General features: G+C 41.0%; 2 protein-coding genes across 2 annotated transcripts; both read right to left on the bottom strand.

The window, feature by feature from the left end:
• Positions 1-3,403: 3,403 nt before the first annotated feature.
• Positions 3,404-16,547, bottom strand: gclc (glutamate-cysteine ligase, catalytic subunit). Its single transcript, XM_050070571.1, has 16 exons — positions 15,895-16,547; positions 14,439-14,551; positions 11,274-11,456; positions 10,247-10,360; positions 9,425-9,483; positions 9,072-9,208; positions 8,833-8,907; positions 8,509-8,625; positions 7,061-7,199; positions 6,816-6,928; positions 6,611-6,703; positions 6,386-6,490; positions 6,183-6,264; positions 5,987-6,096; positions 4,254-4,374; positions 3,404-4,155 (listed from the first exon to the last, which is right to left on the bottom strand). Exons 1-16 carry the CDS (start codon positions 16,042-16,044, stop codon positions 3,974-3,976), a joined length of 1,893 nt encoding a protein of 630 aa, XP_049926528.1. The 5' UTR covers positions 16,045-16,547; the 3' UTR covers positions 3,404-3,973.
• A 4,294-nt stretch (positions 16,548-20,841) lies between these two features.
• Positions 20,842-24,921, bottom strand: klhl31 (kelch-like family member 31). The gene is made up of 3 exons (XM_050071637.1): positions 24,766-24,921; positions 22,609-23,815; positions 20,842-22,513 (listed from the first exon to the last, which is right to left on the bottom strand). The coding sequence occupies exons 2-3, from the start codon at positions 23,781-23,783 to the stop codon at positions 21,781-21,783; spliced, it is 1,908 nt and encodes a 635-aa protein (XP_049927594.1). The 5' UTR covers positions 23,784-23,815; positions 24,766-24,921; the 3' UTR covers positions 20,842-21,780.
• Between the last annotated feature and the right edge of the window lie 865 nt (positions 24,922-25,786).

Genomic DNA, 25,786 nt, shown 5'->3' with positions numbered 1-25,786 from the left:
AACTTGGATAGTTTACATGACATTTAATGTATTTAGCAGACTCGTCTGTCCAAAGCAACATGAGTACTCCCCCTCGAAACGACTTATAACAACTAGTTGCGCAGCCGATTAACCTGACAAACCTGTCTTTAACTTTTCAAAGGTACAGGCCTGACCAGTTAGCCTGAGATAAAGCTGTGAGCTTAGTGAGCAGTGATTTAGGACAGGGTTCACAGTGACTGTGGGTGCAAGGACTATATGATCTGGATGGTCTATGATACTGTGTGTGTTGTGTTATATTGGGCTGCAGTGATGAGTATTACACTGTCTCATAATTATTGGTACACAAATAAAACTAATAGTCTTATGTATCTTTAAAAAAAGGAGGAAAAGCTCTGTTTCTTTTTTGATTTTGAATTCTTGTATCACAAGCGGGATGTTTGGCTTTGCAAGGCCAGCCTGTGACAGTCATAATTTTCCAGGTCTCAAGGTCTCAGAGGTTTTTTTCAAACTTTTATGTATCCAGAGGATTCTCACAATGAGAAATGCTCCTTCTTCCACGTACACCCTGCTCACACTGACACAGACACATTCACACCTGGAGGCTCCCAGTTCAATCGCATGTAATCATGATGACCTGGATAGCCCAGGATGATAACCTCTGAGTCCGGCTTTGGTGATAGTATGTAATTGAAAGTCGTATTGATAATAGTGTCAGTTCAGTCACAGGTTCAGGTGTGATAAGTTAGCGACAGCTGATATATCCTTGAGCAGTGGTGATCCTCGACTCTGTGGGAGCCAGGTAAAGACGCCTATTGAGTATACTACACTCCAATGTTCTGAAACAGCGGGTGTTTCACATGTTGGCACATGATGTATACTGTACACACCCTATACACAAACAGTGATGACTGACAAATGGTAGCTAGAAGGGGCCCCACTCTGAGGCTTGCAGTGCACTGTTTAATGCCTTTATGGGAGGTTTAAGTGGGTTTATAGTTGTCAAATGCAAAATGTGCTAATGTGAGGTGTCATTGGGTGAATCTCTTTCCTACATTTTTCTAGGGGGAACATTTGCCTGGTTTGCCTCACCTGACAGTGCACCGTGTGGCTGAAACAGAGACGAGGAGCAAGCTACAGAGGTCCTATATGCTTGCTTCTTTCCAACTCCGCACCTCCAGATTCCTTTCATTTTCAGATTCGTTGTCTTAAGCCTCAACCGAAGAAGGCAATTCATCAGACTTTGTGCAGCTCCTTCTGGTGCCACATGGCTTTACACAACTTCTTACACATATGCAGTAGTCATCCCAACGGCTGTAAACAGACCATGACGTGTAAAATCATTTTCACAAGGCATATGTCAGTGACAGGTTGCTCCTCACTTCACACCTGCTACTGGACGGTCATGACTGACTTTCTCTGCACACTGTTTCTTGAGAAAGACCAGTGTACGCGTCACATGAGCTTTGATCACCAACAGTAATGATCAGTGATGATTTAGATATATATTATTATGCAGAAGACATGTCAGCAGGAAATTCACTGGTGTGAATAGTAAAATTAATCATATCTGAATTCAGTTTAGCTGATTTGAGTTTCAGGGTCCTGCTAGTGTCCATGCTGGCTCGCTGTCACTGATGTTAATGTTACACTTTACAAAATAACGCCTGTGCTTTCTATTACAAGTCAAACTCATCTTCTTCTGATGTCCATTTTGTGAGTAAAAACAGTGCTTTCCAGGATTTTTTTATGCTTTAATGTCTATGTCTGTTGTCTCTGCAGCCATAATCATTATCTGGTCTAGGAGGTCAAACTGAGGAAATGCTTTCTGTCACTGCAGCTCAGCATGATGTGAAGCTGTGGCTCAATACCACCATCTTGTGGATGAAAATGTTCAGGTATTGACTGTGTGACATTTAAAGTATGTCAGACATTAGAAGGGTGTTGAAAAGCAAAGGAATACTTTTGTAACATATTAGTGCATTATATTGGTTAAAGAGGCTTTAGTTTTCTGCTGAATGCCTGAATTCGGATTTTCTGCACCCAAACCCTCAGATGGATGAAGGCATATTTTTTTTCTACTTAAAAGTGACCTTTTCCCCCTCGTAGAGCACTAGTGGGTGTTCCTCTACCATTGCTTTTAGTCATCGTGGCTGTGGGTTAGCAATGCTGCTTTGTCCACTTGATCCAGAGTGACTATCAGATAAACAGTCATGAATTATTATTATTTTTTTTTTTTTACAGACATTTATGTTCCCCAGAACATGAATAACCATAATCCCCGGACTTTTCAGTTACAGCTGCATCATCAGGTCAAATTTGTAAGTCTCCCAGTACTTTGACAAAATACCTGCAGAACTAATGTCATTCAGCCAGTCTCAGTTATAGTTTTTTTTCTTGCCAGTTACCAAATGTTAGCATGTTAACACGCTACACTAATGGTGGACATATACTTAACATTAGCATGTTAGCATGCTGCAGTAGCACTTAGCTCAGAGGTAGCCCAATTCCAATGTCCCCACCCCAGGGACTTGTTACAGTCAATTTACTTGTCACCTGGTAAATGCTTAAATGTGAGAGTGGGTGAGGGCTTGAAATCATGGAAATAGGAATTGGACAGCGCTTTAAGGTGACCCATCATGTTATCTTGGCAATGCCAAAACGTGTTACGTGGGTTATAATGTGGGTTTGGGACTTTGTGTTTTATGTTTTTTACCTTCCTCACTGCCAAGACACTGAAAGGGTTGGAAAATCAGCCAATATAAGATATCAATATAAAATCTCATTCTGTCAAAACAGAATCAAAATCAAAATGACCTTCTTAAATCCTGTTAATGTAATGTTTCTGCCAGGCTGAACACCCATGTGAGAGATCGCCTTGTTTACCATTTTCCTTTTTAAATGCTTCATGAGATTTCCTGGTAAGATGTGTTGAAACATAACACTATGAATTGTGGAGAATTCCCAGAGGCAAATTCTGCCGAAATGCAGACGTACAGAAAGTGTGCAGAAAGGGCTCAAAATGAAGAACTGTCATGCACTTGATGAATTGACAGCGGGACCGCCCTCAGCCCTCACACACTTTGTGGGAACATGCCTCAAAGTCTGAGTGTGTAGATTAGAATTTGGCTGTAAATCCTCCCAAAAGTATCTACATATCTCAACATCTTATGGTTTCTTATATGTACTTAATCCCAGAACATGGTGAAGGAAAGACAATGTCAAGTCCTTCCTATAACTCTAAGTGCTGTACGTAACTCTGGAGAAAGACGGTCGATTGCTAAGGTTCATTCACAGGTCGTCAAATACTGACACTGTATTTTACGACCTGTGAATGAGACTCATCAATCAACAACTGTCTTTAGAGTTACATACATCACCTTCAAGTGACAAGCCCTCTATAAAACATGAAAACTGACTGACATACTGTTGTGCAGATTTATTTTAAAGCAGCATCACATTGCAAACAATGGTTCACCCTTTCCACTTGAATGCAACACTACCTTCAAGGTCCCACTACAATGTCAGCAGAGCAAAGCAAACATATCTCTTTAAATGAAAAAAAAAAAAAAAGATCCCTACCAAAAGCAAAGAAAGCTCATACCCAGAATAAAAAACAAAACAAATGATGTTAATGTTTAAAGAGCGGAAGTACAGTATTTACAGAGCACGAGATTAAAAGCAGACTACTGTACAACTCTTTGCTACATTTACATTCCCACACAGAGAGGCTTAATTTCCAGAGAAAAATAAATACACATCTGATTTCTATTACACAACCTTTTGCATGTCTTAACCCTATTAAAATAATTCTGTAATCATAAAAATCTGATACAGTATATACACATACATTTGATGCAGGTGTGTTTCGTACAACACACACATGCTGTTTTGCATTCTCTTAAATTTGGACCGTTTTCGTTCTGAGCCACACGTTTGGTCTTCCTTTACATGCCAGTTTGTGTGATGATGGGGCGTTTCTGCAGCGTTTTTCTCATTTGAACCTGTTCACTGGGTTTCCAATGAGCTCCGGGCACTGCTCTTCGCCTTTCGCAATCTTGTCGCACTTCTTGAAAAGGTCGTAGTTGATCTTGTCAGTTAGGACGCTGTCCTGCTTATACTGCGGGTGCTTGGCAACAAATTCCCTCATCCACTTGGCCATGGTCATCAGTTCACCTAAAAAATTCAAAGGTTTCAGAGTTTATGCTGCATGATAAGAAAATGTGCTTCCGGCTCATGAGAACATTAAGACTGGTCCTTTAATGCAGATTTACCTGAGGCACGTTTCTTGATGAGCTTCAGATAGTTTAAAATGGTGCATCTGGTGTCCACATCTACCTCCATGTTTTCCAGGTAGCAGTTAAGGATCGGGATAAGGCCTTGGAATACTCCGTCCTGGTGATAAAAACAGGAGAATACAGCAGTGATTGATAGAGGGTTTAACATCAGACTAACACCTGGACTCCATCAGGAGCAGCTGCAGCGTGTTCCAGCTGTGACTTGTTCTCTGTCATCTGCTGTCATACCACACCGGGACCATTTACGAAGAGTGTTTTGCCTGCTTGATGTTGTAGACTTGCAGATTTTGAAGATATCTGTGCATCTACCATAAGTAATTAAGTCGGCAATTACATGGTTTCTCTTTTTTGTCTGTTTTAGTTATCTTCTTATTTCCTACTTTGTTGTGCTGGAGCCTCCAGACAAAGTTAATACCATTAAAAGTCCACTTCTGAATGACATGGTTTGAAGACTTGTGGCTGTGTTTAAAAACACATTCACCCTCATAATTATTTGATGTCTGTATTTACATTTATATTCAAGGTGTTTTTATTTTGAAAATTGACTGGATACCACTCTTCCACTTCCTGCCTGGCACGGCTTGCTCTGTGCAGCTGCGTCATAGACAAGATGCATATTTTTAGCGGAGCAGGGCAGAGAATTGCTTCTGGGATGCACTACAGCTCGTCTGGTGGAATCTAGAGGTAAGAGTCTTCAGCCATGCTAGCGGCTCTGTGAGGCTGTACGGATAAACAGCTGTGTTTCAAGCTAAAAACATTTACGCCATGTCGACAGAATGAGAAGAAAGGAGATCACATCATTTAGATTCATCATCATACATCAAATTGGCTACTGTTGCTGTGTAACATATTTGTAGCTGTGTGTTAACAGTGAAATCAGATAGGTAAACAAACTTATTAAACTGAGCTGAATCAGTTGTATCAGTGTTTATATATACATAACTACCAGTAGTGGTTACCATGCAACCATTGTGCAAATGTTAGTTGACACTTCTGCAGTTTACCTGCTGGGCATATTCTTAAAGGTACCGTATGCAGGACTGTCTGTTTTGTTTCTAAACAGGCTCGCTAGCGACAGTGAAAGTGATGGCCAACCCATGATTCACACTTGTTTGGCATTTTGTCTCGCTGTATTTGCGTTTTGGCACTGTGTCTCTTGGATGCCTGCTGCTTATACTCTGGCACCTGCTCACTACCTTTTCATAAAGCCACAACCTCACCTGTGCGCTGTGGGGTTACACGCCCATAAACGTCCCAAACACAGACATTAAGAAGGAAATAATAAAATACAGAGAGAGGGAAGAGTCTCTGTGAACAAATTCACCACCACACACTTGTAGTGGGTCCTAAGTGATGATTGAGAGGGATTACATCAGTATGAGTCTACACATTTTTAAGGAATGTGATGTACAGTCTACCCTTAACGTCAGAAGAGAGGTTCCTCATTTTTTTCGACTTGAAAAATCACATGAACGTGGCTACATGTAGAGTCAGGAGATCACTGTAGTTATCAGAATGAATTTCATGGTAATCCATCTGATAGTTGTCAATACAGGTTACTCAAAACTACAAAGGCATGAGAGGAAAAGTCAGAGGATAACCAAAGTCAGCAGGATTCATCCTCTGGGCACCTTGAATGTGTGCACAAACTTTCATGCAAATCCATTGAACAGTTGTTGAGATATTGTCATCAAGTGTAAGATAATCACCTTTCCGTTGATGATTGTGTCGATGCTCATCAGCGTGTAATCCTCATTACCACCGTCAGTCTCCAAGCCATTCTGAGCTGACGCTGTTCCATCGAGGCCTGGGTTGCAGCCTGTTGGTGGACAATACAAATGTATCAGCTACTCCTGTCTGAAGCTCTCAGTATCAACCTAAGGTTGCACTTCTCGCTTCACCCACCTTTGAAGATATCCTTTCGGAAGTAAAACATGCCCTCCTGGACAGCGTTTCTTTTCTGTGCGACCTTCATGTTTTCATCGACCTAATGAAAGACGAGTGAATATTGCATCTGTGTGCACAAACTCAAACCCAAATGTCCTACTCTGTTCATTAAAGTCCTCTTATCATTTTATAACAGACAAGAACTGTGTGGCTGTTTTTACCTTTGACAGAGGGATCAGGAAGTCCAGTTTGTAGGACAGGATCACTCTGGTGAGCAGGACAACAAAGACCACGTACGCAGCATTTTCAAAGTCAGTTAGCTGCACCTAAAAAATAAAACTTAACTTAGTATCATGTTGTTCTGTATGTGAAAGGTCATGTCATTGAATATAAGCACAGATTATGACTTAAAGTCTGAGTGAAGCGACAGTGAAGTTGGTTTTTACCTCCATGGGGCGGAACTCAACTCTCCAGCCAATATCTGAGTTCGGAGGCGGAGGTTTGAACCTCATCGTCTGCCAGTTAGTCGACTGGAGGTTCTGCAGGAAGACGAGTTGGAATAAACACACCTTCAAAGTGAAGTAAAGCCTGTATTGATTTTTTACACATGGCTGGCTTTCTTCTGAGCAACTGAAACAAAGAGGGCCTCACCTCAAAGTGATCTGACTCGTTTTCATCATCCAAGTGAATTTTCTCCTGAAAGACGGAGAGCGGATCTCGGATGAAGAGGTGTGCTATGTGTTGAGCCAGCAGCTTGTCAATTCCTACACACAGGAAGTGGATTGTTCATTTCTTCACTGTACAAGCATTTATTATTGGATTCTGACTGCGACTCTGCCTGTTTTTTGTACTTACTTGACATATTTCTATTGATGACAGTATTTCAGACACTGTACCTGCGTCGAGCAGCTGCTTGTAGATCTTCTCGTCTATCGTCAGATCGATGTCATTGTACTTCTCGCCACAGCTGGACAGGTAGCTGTCAATTGAGTCATATCTTGACTTGAAGATCCTGTATTTGTTGTTTTTCAAAGGCTGCAAAGAAAAAAGTCATTTTTATACATTATACATGAGGTGCTTTTGTGAACAAGCTAAAGTTATTCAGATTTCCTGACAAAATAAGTAACTTAAAATCTAATAGCATGCAAAAAAGGTTGACCCTTTACAGGGACACTGTAGATGACTGACAGCGTTGACACAATGAAAGTAGGGCTGTACCGCATGTCATGTTTTTACATTCAAAGCTCCTGTTGAGGTTTAAGAACGAAGTTTCGAATGTCTGGGAAAAAGAAAAAAAAAAAGAGGAAATCCTCGAACAAAATCCTCAATTTGAATAAAAAAGTGATTCAGATTAAATGAGTTTGTCTTTTTTATATTATCAAATCAACTTTCTTTAATGAATAAAAGTAATTTATGGTGCGGTGTTAGACTGCCAACCTTAACAGAAACAAAACAAAACTCACCAAAACTGTTCCAACATTCACCTGCTCTGGTTTGGTCCAAATTAACTCTTAATTCATCAAGTAAAATGTTAAAATATACTGGCTTTACACACTGTTTTTCCCTGCTGTCTCTCTCACTCACTCATTTATTTTGAGACATACAGTTAATCGCAGATAGCCAACATATTAGTCTACTCGCCCAACCCTAACACGTGTACGGCAAGAGGGAGAGCAGTTTTTGAATGCAGTGAAATCATGATTTTTGAAAGGCTAAACCAAAAAACTTGAATTAAAGCAGAATATTTCATTGGATAAAAATGTTTTGTGAATTTTAGAAATGATTGCATCTTTTTGAGGGAGATTAATTACATGCACATCACGTAGGTGCAAGGCTATCACAAAAAAGCATATATGAAGGAAAAAAGTAAGGCCTGCACACTTACTCCATGCCACAAACGTTTAATCAAGACAACATTTCGATCCTGCCTGGATCTTCATCAGGTTAAATGTTTGTGCAGGCATTGCTTTTTTTCCTAAATCTATCTTTTGTCAAATAAATTGCCCTGGAGCAATTGGAAATGTTTGGATCATATGAGATGGAAACAGTCCTATGCAACCAAACAATAATAATAAAGTAAATAAAAGTAATGTTACTACTCTTTATCTGCAACTGTGCAGAAATACCAGGTTTGAACATAATGAATAGATTAGTAAAAAAACAAAAAAGCTGCACAGCATTTCAATGTCAACATTAGGCATGAAGCTTCAAACTTATTTGGTGCAGCCCTTTGTACTAGTGGCAATAATGAAAAGTTGTAGACAGACATAATATGAAACTAAAGCTCAGTACCAACAATGATTTGTTGTTTTAACTGAAGCGTGCTTTAGCTCCGCCTGCTCACCTTGAGCCCGCGTTCCTCCTGTGTCCTGTCGTCCACAGAGGCAGAAATAACTCCCCAGCGACAATCAATATCTGACACAAGGCCTCTGTAGAAGGGGGAGGCCGCACTCAATGCCATCTGTAAAGAGAGAAAACAGTATTCAGGAAAAAAAAACCAAGCAACACAATCTTGTATCTCTGATTTATTTTGATTATGGAAAAGCATTGTGCATTGCATAGTTATTTTCAAAATATTAGTAGATAATTGTATAATAGTAGTCAGGCTGAAGACAAGGTCTGGTAGGTAATCATACTATATGACAAGAAGCTTTATTTATCGACTCACCACTATGGGGCAGAATGTTGCTAGTTGGTCGTAAAGGTATCTCGCCTCATCAATGCTACAAGCCTGGAATGTCACCTGCAGACGCATCATAAAAAAAGAGGCTGAAGTACATTTATGAATCACTTATTGGCATCGTAAAGTCAAAACTTTAAATAGTGCAGGTCACGTTTTATTACATCACTGTTTGACAACAAAAGGATTGTTTAAAGGCAACGAGGACAACAACTCTGCCAGCTCACCTGCAGACAGCAGTTGCCCATGCCGAAGCCCATGGCGTCCATGTAGATGTGATCGGGCAGAGCCGCCCTCGCTGCTTCACCGTCATCCTCAGGAAACTCCTCCACAAATGGAGATGGGGTGCACTTGTCTTTGAAGACTGGGACACAAAAAAAGATTATAATTTATACATATATTTTGATTTATTTTACATGCAGTCTGAGAGGCAAATTAAAACTTCTGACTCCAACTAAATGTAAGAAAAAGGTAGGAGGAGTGCTACTGATGTCCCTCAAACCAACAGTTTGATATGATATTTATGATAAAAACTGAAGTCTATAGTACTGTTCATCTCCATCATTTCATTCAAACTTACTTGGCACATTAATCACGACTTTCTCTCCTCTTCTGTGACGTGTGTTTCTGGTAAGGGTGCTGAAAAAGGAAGTACAAGTACACACTTACACACAAATGTACCCTTCATTATAGAAAAACACAAGTATAACCTTTGAGTGTGGTAGGGCTGCTCGATCATGGCAAAAATCCTAATCACAATTATTTGGTCAATACTGATATGACAATTATTTAACAAGATAACATTACGCATTTATTAAACTTTTTTTTAAAAAAAGTGTTATTTTAATTGTGGATTTTCTTGAACTTTATATGTAATTCAACTGAAAAACAGGCTCGAGCATGGCCCTAAACATGACTTTGGGCTTTCAGTGGGATGCTGTAAAGGAAAAGAGCGTGCTGGATTTATAACACAAGACAAAGCGAGAGCTTCACTGCAAAACGAAATGTGGCACAAAAATTGTTTTAACTCAGTTATCTTGTTTTCATAATCATTGGAAGCCAAAACTGTAATTGAAAATAAAATTGAATAAGTTGCCCAACAATTCTGTCAAAATCTACTGCCACCTACAGGAAAAATAAGGCAATGTAACATCAACACCTCTAAATGAGCTCAAATCTACTTAGGCATTTCTGTCCTACCGCGATACCACAATATCAGCAATAATTACTGGCTGATACATTGGCAGATAACACAGAATGAATTAACTCTAACAATAAATAAATAATAATTATTACTATTAATTACTGAATAATTATTTAGTAGCTGCTTTGCACACAGTGACCAAAGAAGCGTTTTCTAATCAAAAATCCAATTAGTGAGATGATGCGTCAGGACGCATACCTGAATCTCGGATGTCTGTTGATGGCTTCATCTGGGAAAAACAGTGACTTTGACACTCCCTCTTCAACGGGGGTCGGCGGGTACTCTGGTTTGGTGAAACCTGGGCAACCTAACCTAAAGGAAAAGAAGCAAAACATACATCACTGTTATAAAGGCGGCTACTAACGATCATTGCTATCAACCATGAGGGAACGCTTTTAATCAAAACTATTCATCCAAGCGGTGATGCATATTTGCGACAGTTGCGACACTTGTTCAATAAAAAGTTTTGATACTAATAGATTCACCGATAACAATGCAAATAACTACTGGGATCCTACTGAGGGGGTCTGAGGTCAGTTGTTGTAAAGTCTAACCTGCTGTAAGCTATGTTATTCAGTTTCCTTTTAGAAAAATGTGCAGAGTGAATTTGTGTTCCCTCTGGTAAACAGTTATGCAGCGTATAAGGAGAACGAGTGGATGTGGAATGCGCTCTCTTTGTCAAGGTTGAAAGGAGTAATAAAGTTTTCTGTGCAGGTTCAGACTGGGAGCCTCCCGTTTAAGTATCGGCACATTGTGACTGGTTGAGGCCTTTATGGGTGGTGTGAAAGCTCCAAAAAATTCAACCTTGTTGTGAAAAAAATTGTCACTGTTTTATCGTGTATATAAATTGACATGTGAATTAATTAATTTCTCAATTAATTGTTTTGTCAAAAAATGTCAGAAAATAGAGAAAAATGCAAATCATAATTTCTAAAATTTAAGGTGACATATGTCAAATGTCTTGTTTTGTCTGACCAGCTGTCCAAAACCTTAAAGATATTCAGTTTGCAACACAATACGACAAAAGAAGCATGAAATCCTCATATTGGAGGAGCACAAATCTGCATTTTTGCTAGAAAATGATTAATTTGTGATTAAATTTGTTGCCTATTAACTCTGTAGATTGATCAATTAACTAATCATTGCAGCTCTGAAATATTAAAACAATTAAAAAGTACATTTTTGTTGTGCATGCTGTCAAATCAAACAGTGTAAAACAAAGTACCTTGGAAATGAGGTGATGGTGCAGAGGGTTTCATTCTGGTTCAGGACAGACGAGGCCTCTCGTCGTCTCTTACCCATGTTGCCCTCAACAGTGTTGAACTCCGACATCGTCCCGCCATACGGCTGCCCTGGAGTACCTTCAATCATGTAGCTGCCATACTCTGGTCTCCACAGTGTGGGGTGGCTGCACAAATATGAAAAGGGTTGTTAAACCACTGTATTTTTATAGGTCAACAAGGAAGGAGGCCGTCGAGAAAACACCCCGATCTCGGTATCACGGTGACCTTTGCGACTGAATAAACCGACCGCTCTCCCTTTATCGTATGTCAGCCATAATCTTGGCACGGCAAACGAACGCGACGTATTTGTGCTCCAGAGCGTGCTCTTTGGTGTGTGCGACAGAGGGGCAGTAATGAGGAATGCATCGACTCTACTATTCCCACTGCCACTGGTATTTCCCCTGGGTGAAGTTGGCTCCACAGATTCAGACCGACGTCATGGGCACCGAGCAAGCATAACACTCAGGAGCTTGTGCAAACACATTCACACTGCCTGCAGAGAATTCCTCTTTTTAAAGAAATGTTACTACAGTCCAGACATGCAAACGGCATTCCCAGGAGCAGCTCTGATCGTTATCAGTGGCGGATGTCCTGAGGAAAAATACCCTTACAGCAACTCGACATTGTGGAGAATTTATGTGTAAAAGGTTGAAAAGGTTTTTTACAATCTCAACAAATATGCTGAAAAAGACACCCAGACACTGATGAGACAAAACTTTTTTCCAGTCTTGTTTCGGACTTCACTAAAATTGCTACTACTACAATATTTTTAGTAGACATTATCAGAACAATTTTGCAAATTTAAGAAAGTTTAAGTGCAGTGATACCTTATTTTTATGTCTTTAAACTGAACTCAGATCAGTTTATCTGTGAGATATTTCTTAATCAGAGAGGACTTCAAAATGCACACACCTGCCGATATAAAATTCCTGCAGTTCTTGATGGAGATGTTTACATGCACACCAATATTCCACTATCATTCTGCATATGACAATAGTCTAAATTTGATAGAGGTCATGTAAAAAGCATGTTACGAATTAGACCTAATTCCAAATGTTGCATTTTCTGATTAAGACATGTGGAATATGCCAGTATTATTCAGGTTTTAGGGGCATTCTTTGGACATGCGACTCATCAGAGGTTGTTTACGTTTGGCTCTCTGTGTTGTACACAAACCAACTTGCCAACAGTTTGCAAGGCTGGGGTAGGGATGCATGCCCGAAAGAAAAGCCCACATTTCTAGTGGGAGGGCGAAACACACAGACTTTAAAACATTATTAAAGACTTGGATATCAACAGTTTTTTTTAGAATATGCTCAAATATTGTAATACCCATTTTTTTTAAGAGGGTGGTTTAAGGAATGAAAGAGGGAGGCTGTGTTCACATAGCCGAACGAGTCCGCCACTAGTGGAAAACTTTAAACAATCCTAGCCCAAGGGACAGCTGTTCTACTTTTCCATATTTTGACGTGATAAATGACATGTGAGGACAGAATAATCAGAGTAAACGGCTGCATGCAAACTGGAATATTAATGTTCATTTCCCAGGTAAACAGCTTTGTAAAATAAATTGTCTTTATCAGAATAAGGGCAAAAAACTGAATATTTTCTGCTTGTAGAGGTAGTCAGTGTGTCAAAGTAAATCCAGGCCATGACGTTTCAGGGAACTTCATGTAAAACACACAACTATGTTGCGGTAGAAATCATAGGCAAACTGATAAAACACTGAAACTCCTCAACAAGTCTCTTACATTTTGTAGATCTCAGTATTTGGAGACCTATAAAAGCTGCCTAAAGTGTAAAACAGCACTTAATGATTGACTGTGGGAAAGAAGGAAAGACTCTCCTGTCTATTGAGACAAAAAAATTAACCTTTTGGACTGAATACCAACATCTGAGGAAGAGTGCCGCTGTTGACCACATAGATAAAAACCCTAATCTCTAAAGTGAGGCCAATAGCAGAGACATGATAGGGGCTGGGAGATTGGTCACTCAGCACTGACTGGGTGTAACTCATTGAAACTATGCAAAGACTTTAGGGTTACTGAGACCTCTAAGCTGATCTTGTTGAAGCCGAGAATACCTGTCACAGGTGAGTAAAGCCAGAGGACACACACTCATAAAAGCTGTAGCTGCGCCTAATGGCACTAACTTGTCTGGCTTGGAAAAAACTAATATTTGAATATTTGAGAAAACTTTTTAAATGCCACAGCATGTTGTGTAAAGAGATCAGACCTGCTTTTGTTGTGTGCTTTGAGCATGAGAGCAAAAGCAGGACTCAATCATCAAGCAGAAAATGAAAGATGAATGATAGATGGACTGAAACTTTGAAAGTCAAACTGACAGTCACAGACATACGGGCCTGTAGGCAAATTCTGTGCGAGGGAAACACGGTGAGGCAGGTGTTTGCTCTGCTGCACACCGATTCAATTTTTTCTAGCTGACTAGAGATCCATTCACGTTGAAGTTGGGTGCAGCTATGCTAATACACGCCGGAGGGATCTGTCTTCATGTAGGTGTCGCAGTTGGAGTTAGGAACTAAAATGAAGTGCAGGCAATTGTCCAAGTGCTCTGCAATGACCAGAGAAATGCACCGAAAGTCAATAAGGATCATGCAGCAGCTAAGAGATCTTATCTGCCAAATTGAAATATGTACGTGGGTGTGTGGTGCTTTGAGTGATGGGAAAATAAATACATGTGTAATTGTGCGTGAGTTTGCATCTAGTCTTGCCTGCACTGTTTATGATGCATGACTTATGAGGCCTAGGTTTAATTTATCCAGAGTTCAATCACTATCAGCCGGTCAATATCTCAGTGTAATCCAAAACAAACCACTAAACTAACAGCAGCACAACCAAGACTGTTGGCATCTGAGGTGTGGCATTGACTTGAATGTTAAACAGATTGAGAATTAAAGCATTAACGATATATTAGTGAGTGCGAGTACTTCCAGACAGAAAACTTTGTCTTTCACCAGGCACAAAATATCAAATGATTATTTGGAGGAAGGAAGGAAGCCAAAGAAAAACAAAATTATCTCAGTAATTATGGCCTTCTCGTTAAAAAGCTACACCGTATAATGATTATTCAGGGGCGAGCTTACTTACTTGGGGTTTATAAATTCACCCTGGTCTTGGAGAGTTTTCAAAACATCTCCGCCGTTCAGCACAAGCCGAACCTTTTCATCCTTGTCATCCAATTCCACCAACATGTACTCCACCTAAAAGTAAATAATTACAAACACACCATCAGTCAAACACCACTTTTTTTTTTTTATAGCCACGGCTTTATTATTCACTCAACATGCACTCGTCTAACTTCTAAACCGAGTTTTCAATCCACGCCGCTGGACCACAGCACAAGATCACAATGGCACGCCATCACATCAATTCCAATTCATCAGTTATGTTTCCTTGACTTTGACTCTGCTCCCCTGTAATCCCCTGTCTGAAAGAGGGATTAATCTATAACAACAGCATTCCACATTGTTCCAAATCAAAACACTTTGTTCAAGCTGTAGCACACTGAAGTTTAGAGGGCTGGTGGCGGGCAAAAACTAGTGGGAAGCTAGTGAAGAGTGGGAGAAAAAGTCACTATGTGCAGCAGTCATTCCCACATACTGTGTGTTAACATACATATACATTTACATAGCAGGCTTAAAGTTAAAGGTCAGATTTCCATGCCTTTTTAAAAATAAAGCAAGTATAGGTGCTAGTTTGTGTTCAGTCAGAGTTTATGTCACATATACAGACTGAATGGGTCCTTTTGTAGATCTTGTTCAAATGCTTTGCAGTGTAAGTGAAAGACAACAGCTAACAAGAATTAAACATGGATCCAGCTATTGCCTGGCGATGTAACTCCAGTGAAACGACCCATTAGGATCAAAAAACAGAGCGTCTCAGACAGAGTGATCACAGCTCAATTCAGGCAGACAGTATGAGTGTGTGAATAGTGTGTTTTTTGAACATTAAATCATGTTAACATGTCCTCATAGTTACCCAAAACACAAGCGTGCACCTGAATATGAACATGGTACCTTTAATGTTTAATCAACAAGGAGTGTCTTCCTGATGTACCTGTAGCACTACCTGGATAAATGGAGTTATTATAAAATGACCTGAATGAGTGTTAATGCTCCAAATGGACATTTATAAGCAGCTGTTACACATATTACCACAAGTAGCTGTGCTTGGAAACCACAAACAGTTTAGTCTTGTAAATATCTAGGAGTCAATCTGACACTAGTAATGTGAATAGTGTTATTAAACAGAGCTGTTTCACTTGCATCCTATTACCTTGCCCATCAGTTTATATATAGACACTATGATGTTCTGTGTAATAGGGAAATGTCCATGATAGCACCACATGAGCATGCAAATATTCTCAGGACCTGACACAATACAGAGAGCTGCAGGTGTATTAGAGTTAACGTTAAATGTTGTTTTTTCTGCAGTAAAAGACAGTGAATTTATTTTCTATATCAATATAAGGCCAGTATTGCATCATGCACAGCCACCACGACTGACAGGTTACATGCATCAACATTAAAAGGTGGTGTCTTACCTCATCGCCCCACTTGAGCACATCTTTCTGCCTCTCCTTCACCTTGTTGTAGATGTTGAGGAACTGGATGATGCCGTGCTTCCTGATGTGGTCCGCATACTTCTTGGTTTCTTCCCAGTTGAGCGGAGACCCCTGTGACAGTAAACCCATCGCACAGACAGGCTGGAGGAGGTGTGAGCTGACGGCCGGGGGCTTCTGTGAACTTGCACGCTGAGCGTTAGCTAGCTAGCTAGTGTGTCGCGCGGAGCTAGCATGAAGTCCCGGTCCAGACAAAAGCGGCGGAGCCCGGGTCCTCAGGGTGCTGTCAGAGAGGTGAGAGGCTGAGGCTGAGGCTGAGGCTCTGGGTGCTGTTACGCGGCGTGCCCTGTCGGTAACCTTAGCAGGGCATGCAGAAGAAGCAGGCCCCTGCTCATCACTTGCTAATGTCTGGTTAGCTCGGTGAAGCACACCGAAGAGCTGATATGCGGCTGCTCAGAGTTAGCGCGTGCCTACTGGGCTCGGGCTTGGTTCACGGACAGGGAGCGGGCTCGTTACCGTGCAGTTCTGTGGTGGAGTGACACCGAGGTGAACCGGTACTTTGGTCGGTGATGCCAAACCACTCTGCTTCTCACAGTCGGGCTGTGTTGTACATATGTACGCCCTCCTGGCTTCACACACGTGATGTCGTCAGGCGGAGCGGAGTGACATCACTATGACTCAGCATTCTTCGCCGCTCGGCTCCTCCCACCACCCTGTCAATCAGAGCAGACAGTGATGATACATTCAAGGGCCGCCGGAAATGACAAGTTACAGAGAGCAAGGCAGAAAACACCAGAGAATGTGAAACATTTCTGCCATAAACATAAAGTTGTAATATTTTTTGCTAATGTTTTCCCCAGATACCATACTGCCCCTGTGTCCTTTATTCTGAAAGCCAAATGGAAACTTACAACTATAACTTGAACAAATTTGCACATTTGTTTTATGTTTAACGCTACTTTTGGTAATATGGATTTTTTTTTGTTTACATTTTAGTATATTTAGAGTGTAATATAGTTTAGTCTCACATTGTGTATTCTATAGATATTCTATAGCTATAAAGTAGTATAGTATGGGTTTTTATTTTTTCTATTGATATATATTTTTCTCTTTAGTGCTATGTGTATTACTGTGTATGTACTGCTCTCAATTATAATCTGTTGCTGTAGGAAAATAATTTCCCAGTTTGGGATCAATAAAGTCTGTCTATCTATCTATCTATCTATCTATCTATCTATCTATCTATCTATCGCAAAAGGAAGAGGAGAATATGGGGGTTAAAAGAGAGAAAATTGCACATCTTAATAATTCATTTTCTCTTTCCAGTTTTCTTATATAGGTTTATTATATAGGTTTTTTCTCTTTTTTAAAATTTCACATTCAAATCTAAAATTGAAACTTTAAATTATAGCATTTAAATTTGATCTTTTCTACTTTCTATTTCAGGTCTTAAAAGTTCATTTATTTTTTAATTTTCATATTGCCATTTCACAATATTAATTTGTCATATCAGTTTCCATAGCACTCCACACAGCCATCTCTCACCTGGAGCAGCCAAACACATATGTTAGGATGCTATTTATTGATTTCAGTTCCGCCTTCAATAGCCAAACACATATGTTAGGATGCTATTTATTGATTTCAGTTCCGCCTTCAATACACTCATCCCCCACAAACTGGTATTCAAACTTTGCAATCTGGGCCTGCCCACCCCACTGTGTTCATGGATCCGTGACTTTCTAACCAACAGGCCGCAAGCGGTGAGAATAGGAGCTCATACATCATCCACACTCGTCCTTAACACAGGTGCGCCGCAGGGCTGTGTGCTCAGCCCGGGCCTTTACACCATCTTCACACACGACTGCACCCCCATCCATGCCTCCAACACCTTTGTCAAATTCGCCTACGACACCACTGTAGTGGGCCTCATATCAGACAATAATGAGACTCACTACAGAGAGGAGATCCACCATCTGGCCCGGTGGTGCTCAGACAACAACCTGGTCCTGAACACCGCCAAGACAAAAGAGGTCAGTGTAGACTACAGGACGACCAGAAGAACAGCACACGCTCCACTACTACTAGGTAGTGGAGCGTGTGGACAACATCAAGTTCCTGGGAATCCACATCACAGCTGACCTCACCTGGGCTCTGAACACCAAGCACTTAGTAAAGAAGGCTCAGCAAAGACTCTTCTTTCTGAGGAAGCTCAGGAAGGCCGGACTCCCTTCCAGGCTAATGACAAACTTTTACAGAAACACCATTGAGAGCATCCTCTGTCTTGGCATGACCGTTTTGTACAGCAGCTGCACGGCACAAGACAGAAAGGACTTGGCCCAGGTGGTAAGAACAGCCCAGAGGATTGTGGGAAGTCCTCTCCCAGACCTGGACTCGGTGTACGCTGGCCACCTCCAGAGGAAGGCCAGCAGCATCGCCACAGATCCCACCCACCCGGGTCACAGACTGTTCTCTCCCCTGCCCTCAGGACGGAGGTACAGGGCCCTCAAAGCAAGGACAAATAGACTGAGGAACAGCTTTTTCCCCAGGGCTGTGGCCTCCATCAACCCCCCTGCACTCACATACACACCAGCCCCAAACTGAGGAACTGACCTTTGCACTTTGAACTGCACTGTTGCACTTTACCTCACCTTGCTGCTGTTTTTACACTGCCTGCTGCCTCTTTTCTCGAAGTTTTTATACTGCTGCTTTATCTCTCACGCACTTTATTGTTTTTATACCTTACTGACGTCTTTTAATATTTATATTTATATACTGTCTGTCCTTTTTATTGTGCTGTTATCTTGCCGAGGGTACTACGCGTAATTTCGTTGTGCAATGCACAATGACAATAAAGTCTTCTTCTTCTTCTTCTTCTTCTTCTTCTTCTTCTTCTTCTATCCAACTTAGTTTTTCAGTTTACTCTTTTCATTTGTTCAATTATGGCCTTATTATTCTGGATAGTTCAGACCTATATTATAAGACAGATCTATAATATTAATTTTCTCTTTTCCTTTTTAATTCTGGATAAAATTACCTTTGGTTCAGCTCCCGGTAATTCAGTTCACCTTAATAAAGGAAAGAGAACAGCACCAAATACCTGGTTAAGAGACTGAATACTGTTCAACATTTTTGCTTAATAAGTTGCTTTTTCTTAATCAGCCATAATTGTCTGTCCACTGATCAATCAATTAATCAACTAATTGTAACAGCTCTTGTGACGCACATAATCCTCTCAGACACTGTTGAAAATTGGATAATAATAAATAACAATAAAAGACAAACGACACTCAACACTCTACAAAATTCTGTTATTTCCTAATGTGAAAAAACCCCTACTCCTAACATAAGGCAATTTCATTTATTTAGGACACGGTGTGAAAGATGTTAATAGTTTAGTTTGTTTAATCCTGCTGATTTGTTTCCCTTCTTTTTCTTTTTTGTTTTGTTTCTTTTGGCAAGTTGACTTCTTGTCAGTGTCTGTTCTGAAAGATAAAATTTAAAACGTTCCTGATGAGTCAGCACAAAGCAGTTCTGTCTTTACTGCCATCACAAAGCTGTTTACTCACTTAATCCTCTGTCTTATCATTTCCAAATCTCAGTTTTAAAGTTACTGAGTCACGTTTATAACTAAAGCATGGGAAGTACCAGCTTATCAGAAGCACCTAAACGCAACATCATAGAGGGCAAAGAGTGATTGTAATAATGACACAGCACTCGACTTTTTTCTTTTATGGGGTGTGTGTTTTGTACATGCAAAGGTGGATGAAACAGATTAGATGCCACTAAACTGCACTAACATCTGCCCCAAATAAGGATGTGGTTTAACTCTCACCACACCTCATTTTCTTTGTTTTTTCTGGCCTACTGTTATACCATCCTGTTTGTTGGGAATCTTTTTGAAGTTGAACAGCATGTACTAAAACATACTTGTGAAAACAAGTAACTGTTCACACCTGAGGAGAAAATTTGGTGCTCAAATAGGATCACATCAGTCACAGTAAGAAGCTGATTGAGAAATAGTTATTTGGACTCCTTTAACATTGATTTTATATCTACTTCGCAGTTAAGGCTGTAAGGACTCTGCCTAAATTTCACACATGCTACATGTTTGACAGAATGACGTTGACTGTTACGTGTGAGATGAAACCGAAGCGTGAGATGCGTCACACTTTGGGATCAATGAACTTGCAGAGGGAGTACACCTAAATACATTCAGCATAATGTTACAGCACTTTTATGTATTCAGTTGGCTCATGTTACATGCCCGAGGCCCTGTTTGCTCACTCTGACAGCATAAAGTGCAGAGTAAATGAGCAAGAGTTGAAGTCTTTGTGGTTTTACAGTTATCATGTTTAACAACAAAGATGAGATCATATTTAAGAGCTACAGGTAGATCATTTGATGCCAGTGAGCTTCAGGGTATTAACAGTTTCAGATTTCAGGATTTGGCACTGGTGTACAAACACTAACCTACTATCTACTTGTCTTTATGTAAATACTAACATATGTGTAAAGATAAAACACACATTTATGAGTTATGAGTTTTGGCTGATACAGAATCACAACCATTTGACACCAGGGATGTAGGATTAAAGATGTGAAAACAAAAATGCTCATGATTCAAGCTCAAAAAGGGCTGCAATAAACACAAATCTAGTGAAACTAAATCTTTATATTGTTGTTTTCAATATTAACTGCACCTTGGCCTTTTCAATAATTCAGAAAGACACTACTAAAAAGGGCAAATGGAAGTTGAAAGGCAAAAAATTATTCTGTGTACATGTAGACTTGTTGATTTATGGTGATCAAAGCCAAAGCTGAACCAATTTTATGTCATGCAAATACATCCCTTTAAAGACAAACAAACTGAACATACAATATAAAAACGTTGCATGAAATTTACAATGAATAAATGACCGTCGCTCAGAGTAACTTCACTTCATCTCTTTAATTTAAAAACAAAAAAAAGAAAGAAAAGACATGAGCAGTCAGGGAAATCACGACTCCCAGGAAAGCTCAGGCTGACATCATCATTCCCAACTTCCATTTTTCTTTGTCTTTTTTCTTACAAAACAGTTTATTGTTCTCACACCTAAACCCATTCAACCCTCACCACTCCAACATTTCCCCAACAGGATCCATTTCTTTGCACTGATAGTGTTTATGACACAAGACCACTGAGCGCTGCACATGAGACGCATGTAGAGAAACTGCAGCCTGACTGTGCAGTGTGTTTAAACACTCAGCACAAGCACCTACTCCTGGTAGGTGATACCAACATTTGTTTCACCTCCAGCTCGTTATTCTGGTCAAGTATCTGAGAATCACAGTAGCTATGGTTGACATGAACAGGACTGTCACAAAATATGTGTTGCAAACAACACAACGTTGATCAATTTATGGCTCCAGGTAAAAAAAAAGACAATCATGTTACAGATTAATCTCAACAACAGCAGTGATTTTGCATTTTATACCTTTCATTTGACTTTTTATTAACAGTATATTTGCTTTAGAAAAGGGCTAGTGAAATTATCCCGACTGAATTGGCCCCAAAGGTAAATTTCTGTCTAAAAATGATTTTAAAAAAATGGTTATGGCTCTCTGTCATAAACATTTTCTGACTTTAATCATGCCAATTATACAAATTATTAAACTAAAAACACTGAAAATACATTTAAAGGCTTCAATTTGCTTCTACTGAATGGAGTTTTAAAAAAATCCTAGAAGAACATGTTCCCAAATTAGCAAAAGTTGATAATTTACCTGATCGTCTTCACCCCTACTGGTAGAGTTTAGAACCAATATTTATGCAACAGAAAAAGCTGGAGACCTTTTGACATGTAAACTACATTATAACCATCTAAACCTTTATATACTGACTGGTGCAGAAGACACTGAACTGGCTCTGGACTCTCGTGTTTTCCGTGTGGGTATGGTGACGACACAGCATGAAATGCCGACAGTAGCTTCCGGCAACTCATCGTCCTCAGTCCATTCATTGAGGTCAGGGTTAAAAACCTGAATGCATTTCTTGTACTTCTTCTCGCCCTCGTTCCAGCCTCCAAGGAGATAGATCTTGTTGTTCAAAATGGAAATGCCCGCCGTGCTCACTCCTGTGTGGAGAGGCGTGCAGTAGCTCCACTGCCCACTCTGGGGGTTGTAAGACTCGACAGCGAGGACGTCCACCCTCTCCCCACGACCTCCCAGCTGACTGCCACCGATGACATAGGCTCGGTCTCCCACGGTGGCAGCACAGTGCCAGCCTCGAGGTGTGCTCAGACTGCTCTTATCCTGCCAGGTGTCAGTGGAGGGGTCGTACGCACACACCGCCCTGGAGTAGGCATTGTTGATGTAACCTCCGGATACAAGGATCTTGCCATCAATGAGGGAGCTGGCGTGACAGCAGCGGGGCACCTCCATGGGAGCTTTCATCTGCCACTGGTTGGAGGAAGGCACATAGCACTCCACAGAGGCCTGAACCCCATCGCCGTTTCGCCCACCGATGGCGAACAGGAGGCCGTTGAAGATGTTCAGGCTGAAGTGTGTGCGGCGCTGGATCATGTTGCTCAAGTGAATCCAATTGTTGAAGCGGGGATCATATCTAAAAAAGTGGGACAGGGATGTACAGTTATTTTCTAACTCTACCCAAACAAATGCAATGATAATTAAAAATCAAACGTGAGGATCAGTTCTTACCTGCAGAAGTTACTGACAGCATGTTTCGCCTGGTTCCTTGCGTCATTCTGGTCCTCGCCACCTGCCACATACAGGAAGCCGTCCAACACTGCCACACACTGATTGAAGCTCTTTGCGGGCATTTCTGTCAACTTATTCCACACGTTATCTACATCTCTGTAGAGAACGTCTTTGCTGAGAGATTTCTCTGTCAAGGCAGGGCGCCCGCCGACTGTCAGTATCACCTTGAGGCCACCACGCACCTTTGTCCTGCGTGACTGGAGGATGTTCTGCTGGTAGGGCAGCAGATGGTAATTCATGGCATCAACAAGGAGACGGTGGCACTCGGGGTCTTGCATCATCCTGGGCGCGCTCTGGACATGATTCACCAGGTCTTGGGCAGAGATAGTGCCGAAGCGGATGAGCGTCAGGAGATCTGCTGCATACTTCAACCTCTTCTCATCAAAGTCCAGCCACTTCATAGCAATCTGGAAGGCCGTGACCTCGGAGGGAAGCTGCAGGGAATCATCTGAGAGGAAATCGCTGATCTGCTCATAGGTGAGCTTCAGGAACTGCTCCATCTCAGAAAACTCGATGAAGTTCTCCCGCATGAACTTCTGAGCTGCCTCCTTGGTTTCTTTGAGGTCGTAGGCGTCGGCGATGTTGGCCACATACATGCAGTTCTCCACACTGAGCTCCTGCATGAGGAAATCACTGCACATCTTCACTAAGGTGCCGATCTGCAGCAGCATGGCCGCAGCGATAGTGCTGCCGATGCTGTACAACGACAGGGTCAGCTTTCCAGAGTATGCATATGTAATCGCTGTGGCAAGGCCGACCGGCGAGAGGTCGTTCAGGTCGATCTTCTGGAGGGCTGAATCCTTCTTCAAGATGTTTCGAATGTACTCGCTGCAGGAGGCCATGACAACCTTGTGGACATCAAATGACTTTGACTTGGTGGCAACTGTTAGATCGCAGAGGAAGCTGTCCTGCCTCATGGTGCTCAAACCCTCCAGAAGGTTTGGGGCATAAACTGAATCTGTAACTTCAGTGGAAATGCAGTTGAAGCCGTTTCCTCCTTCCAACAGGGTGTTGAGCCCGTTGATCTTGTTGATGGGGCTGTCCTCCACCATTATGGTCATTTCATTTATGTCCCCTTTGCTCTTTTTGGTCGCCTTGTTCTTTTTGGGTGCCATGGCTGTAGCAGCAGAACACAGCCCAGACCTTCCTGAAACACACATTAAACATGTTAGATTTAATCAGAAAGTGCAAGAAGATGCACAGAAGTCATAAATAGATAAATTATGACAAATGCAACTTGTGACAGTTAAAACTTATGCTGGCAAAGAGTTAGCTTAGATTTAATCTGGCCTGTTTATCAAAGTATTAGTGACTAGTGACTGAATTCACAAGACTGAAAGTTGAAACTTAAATTTGTAATGGCTTCATGTGTATCTTGTTGCCCTTGTGTCATGCCCATGTGCTGTTTTCTGTGCCCTACGCTAAGCAATAATGCCAAATCCTTGTACATAGCAACTTCTTGTATCTAAATAGAAAAGTTTCGTTAGGTTTCAGAGTTAGTAGAATGTATTTAGACTCCACCAGACACCAACACCTTTCAAAACATGTGCTACCAGGTGATGCTGGAGCGAGTGAGTGCGTCAACATGTCCCTCTCTGCATCTGTCACATTTTATCAGCAGTACGTCCAGGAATAGCAACGCTGGATGGCTCACCCATGACGTTCCTTTTATAGACTTTGAGACATGAGCAGCAGGCCTCATGTCCTCTGGCTGTTTAAGTTCAAATTAGGGCAAACATTAATTTTTTTTTGTCTCTTTTCTTTATTTTATTAAATTGTTGTAGGCCTGTCCTGAGTACATGTGCAATTTACACAATCTACAAGACAAAAAAGTTCCCTAGAAAGCCACCAATCACGTTAGTCACCCACAATCCTTGAAAGCCTGAAGCTTACTGTCACCATGGTGGTGTAAAAACTAATGTTACAGAGAAAGCAACAGCTCTAGGCAATTTATCTGCTTTTGAATCTCATGTAAGTAAGAAAAAAGCACATTTTCCAATCTTAAAGTTGGTGACACACACTGAAGCATTAACTGCACCAAACTGCCTCTTCATTGCTGAAATGGCAAACGATCAAACACAGCAAAGCTCCACTTACCTGAGAAATGAAGTTGAGGCTGGTGAAGAAGGAACTTGTGCCTCCAGTTACTGGAGCAGGAGAGAGAGAACAGCAGTCACCCCAGCTGAAAGAGACATGCAGTTAACTCCTCCTCTTGGGGTGTGAGTGCCAATCAAGTATTGTGCAATGCATGTGGCAGAGGAGAGGTACCATGCAACCCCCCCTCCAACATACAGTGTCCCACAATAGCCTCCAATCAGTTGATGTCAACATACTGTGGGGATTGACCTATATTCTCGATGAGACGTCAGAGAGTTTCATTTGGCCATTGTTTAGAAAAATCATTAGCACTCAGTGGTGTAAAGAGCAGTTATTTTAATATCAAGGAATAAGTACTTTAATAGATATCTTACTCCCACAATACTGTAGTAAAACTAATGGAAATCAGCAGAAAATAGAAACTAAGTTGTCCAGACGATGCTTACAAGACTTGAGCACCACTTCATTATCAACACATTTAATAATGTGTTTGCTAAAAGGTGAGGTGAGTTGTAGTTCCTACTGGGGATCCCGTTTGTGGCCCTCCAGTTTGAAAAAAACGCATATATTTTTTCAACCACAAAAGAAATCGAAGGCTACTGCTTGGCCAGCCATCAGTTTCTGACTGAGAATGTGAATTAAGCTGCTGATTTTGCTCCGATATGCTCCAAAAAATGCCACAGAGGAGTAGTGTATTTATCATATCTAGAACCACTCTGGCAGAATTTAGCCTAATGAGCCACTCAACAATTTCCCAGATTTTGTAGTGGATACTGTAGTCCATACATGTATGTAAAAATGCAGAAAAAGGGGATTCAAACCACATTTTTTTGTGGGGGAGGACCCCAAGACCCCCTGTTTTATGGTGCCCCCTTCACTTCTCAAACCAAAGTTACACCCTTGGTGCAGAGGACAAAAGTTCAAGGAGACACACAAGAGTGACCCCACCATCTGTGTCCGGCTCATATTGCGTGATTGGTTTCTTGGCTCAAACCTGAAAAAGTGTACAAATTCTGAAATA

The sequence above is a fragment of the Epinephelus moara genome, chromosome 19 (assembly GCF_006386435.1).
Source record: "Epinephelus moara isolate mb chromosome 19, YSFRI_EMoa_1.0, whole genome shotgun sequence".
NCBI classification, from domain to species: domain Eukaryota; kingdom Metazoa; phylum Chordata; class Actinopteri; order Perciformes; family Serranidae; genus Epinephelus; species Epinephelus moara.
The sequence above is the reverse complement of the archived record's forward strand: the minus strand, read 5'-3'. Positions and strand labels throughout refer to the sequence as shown.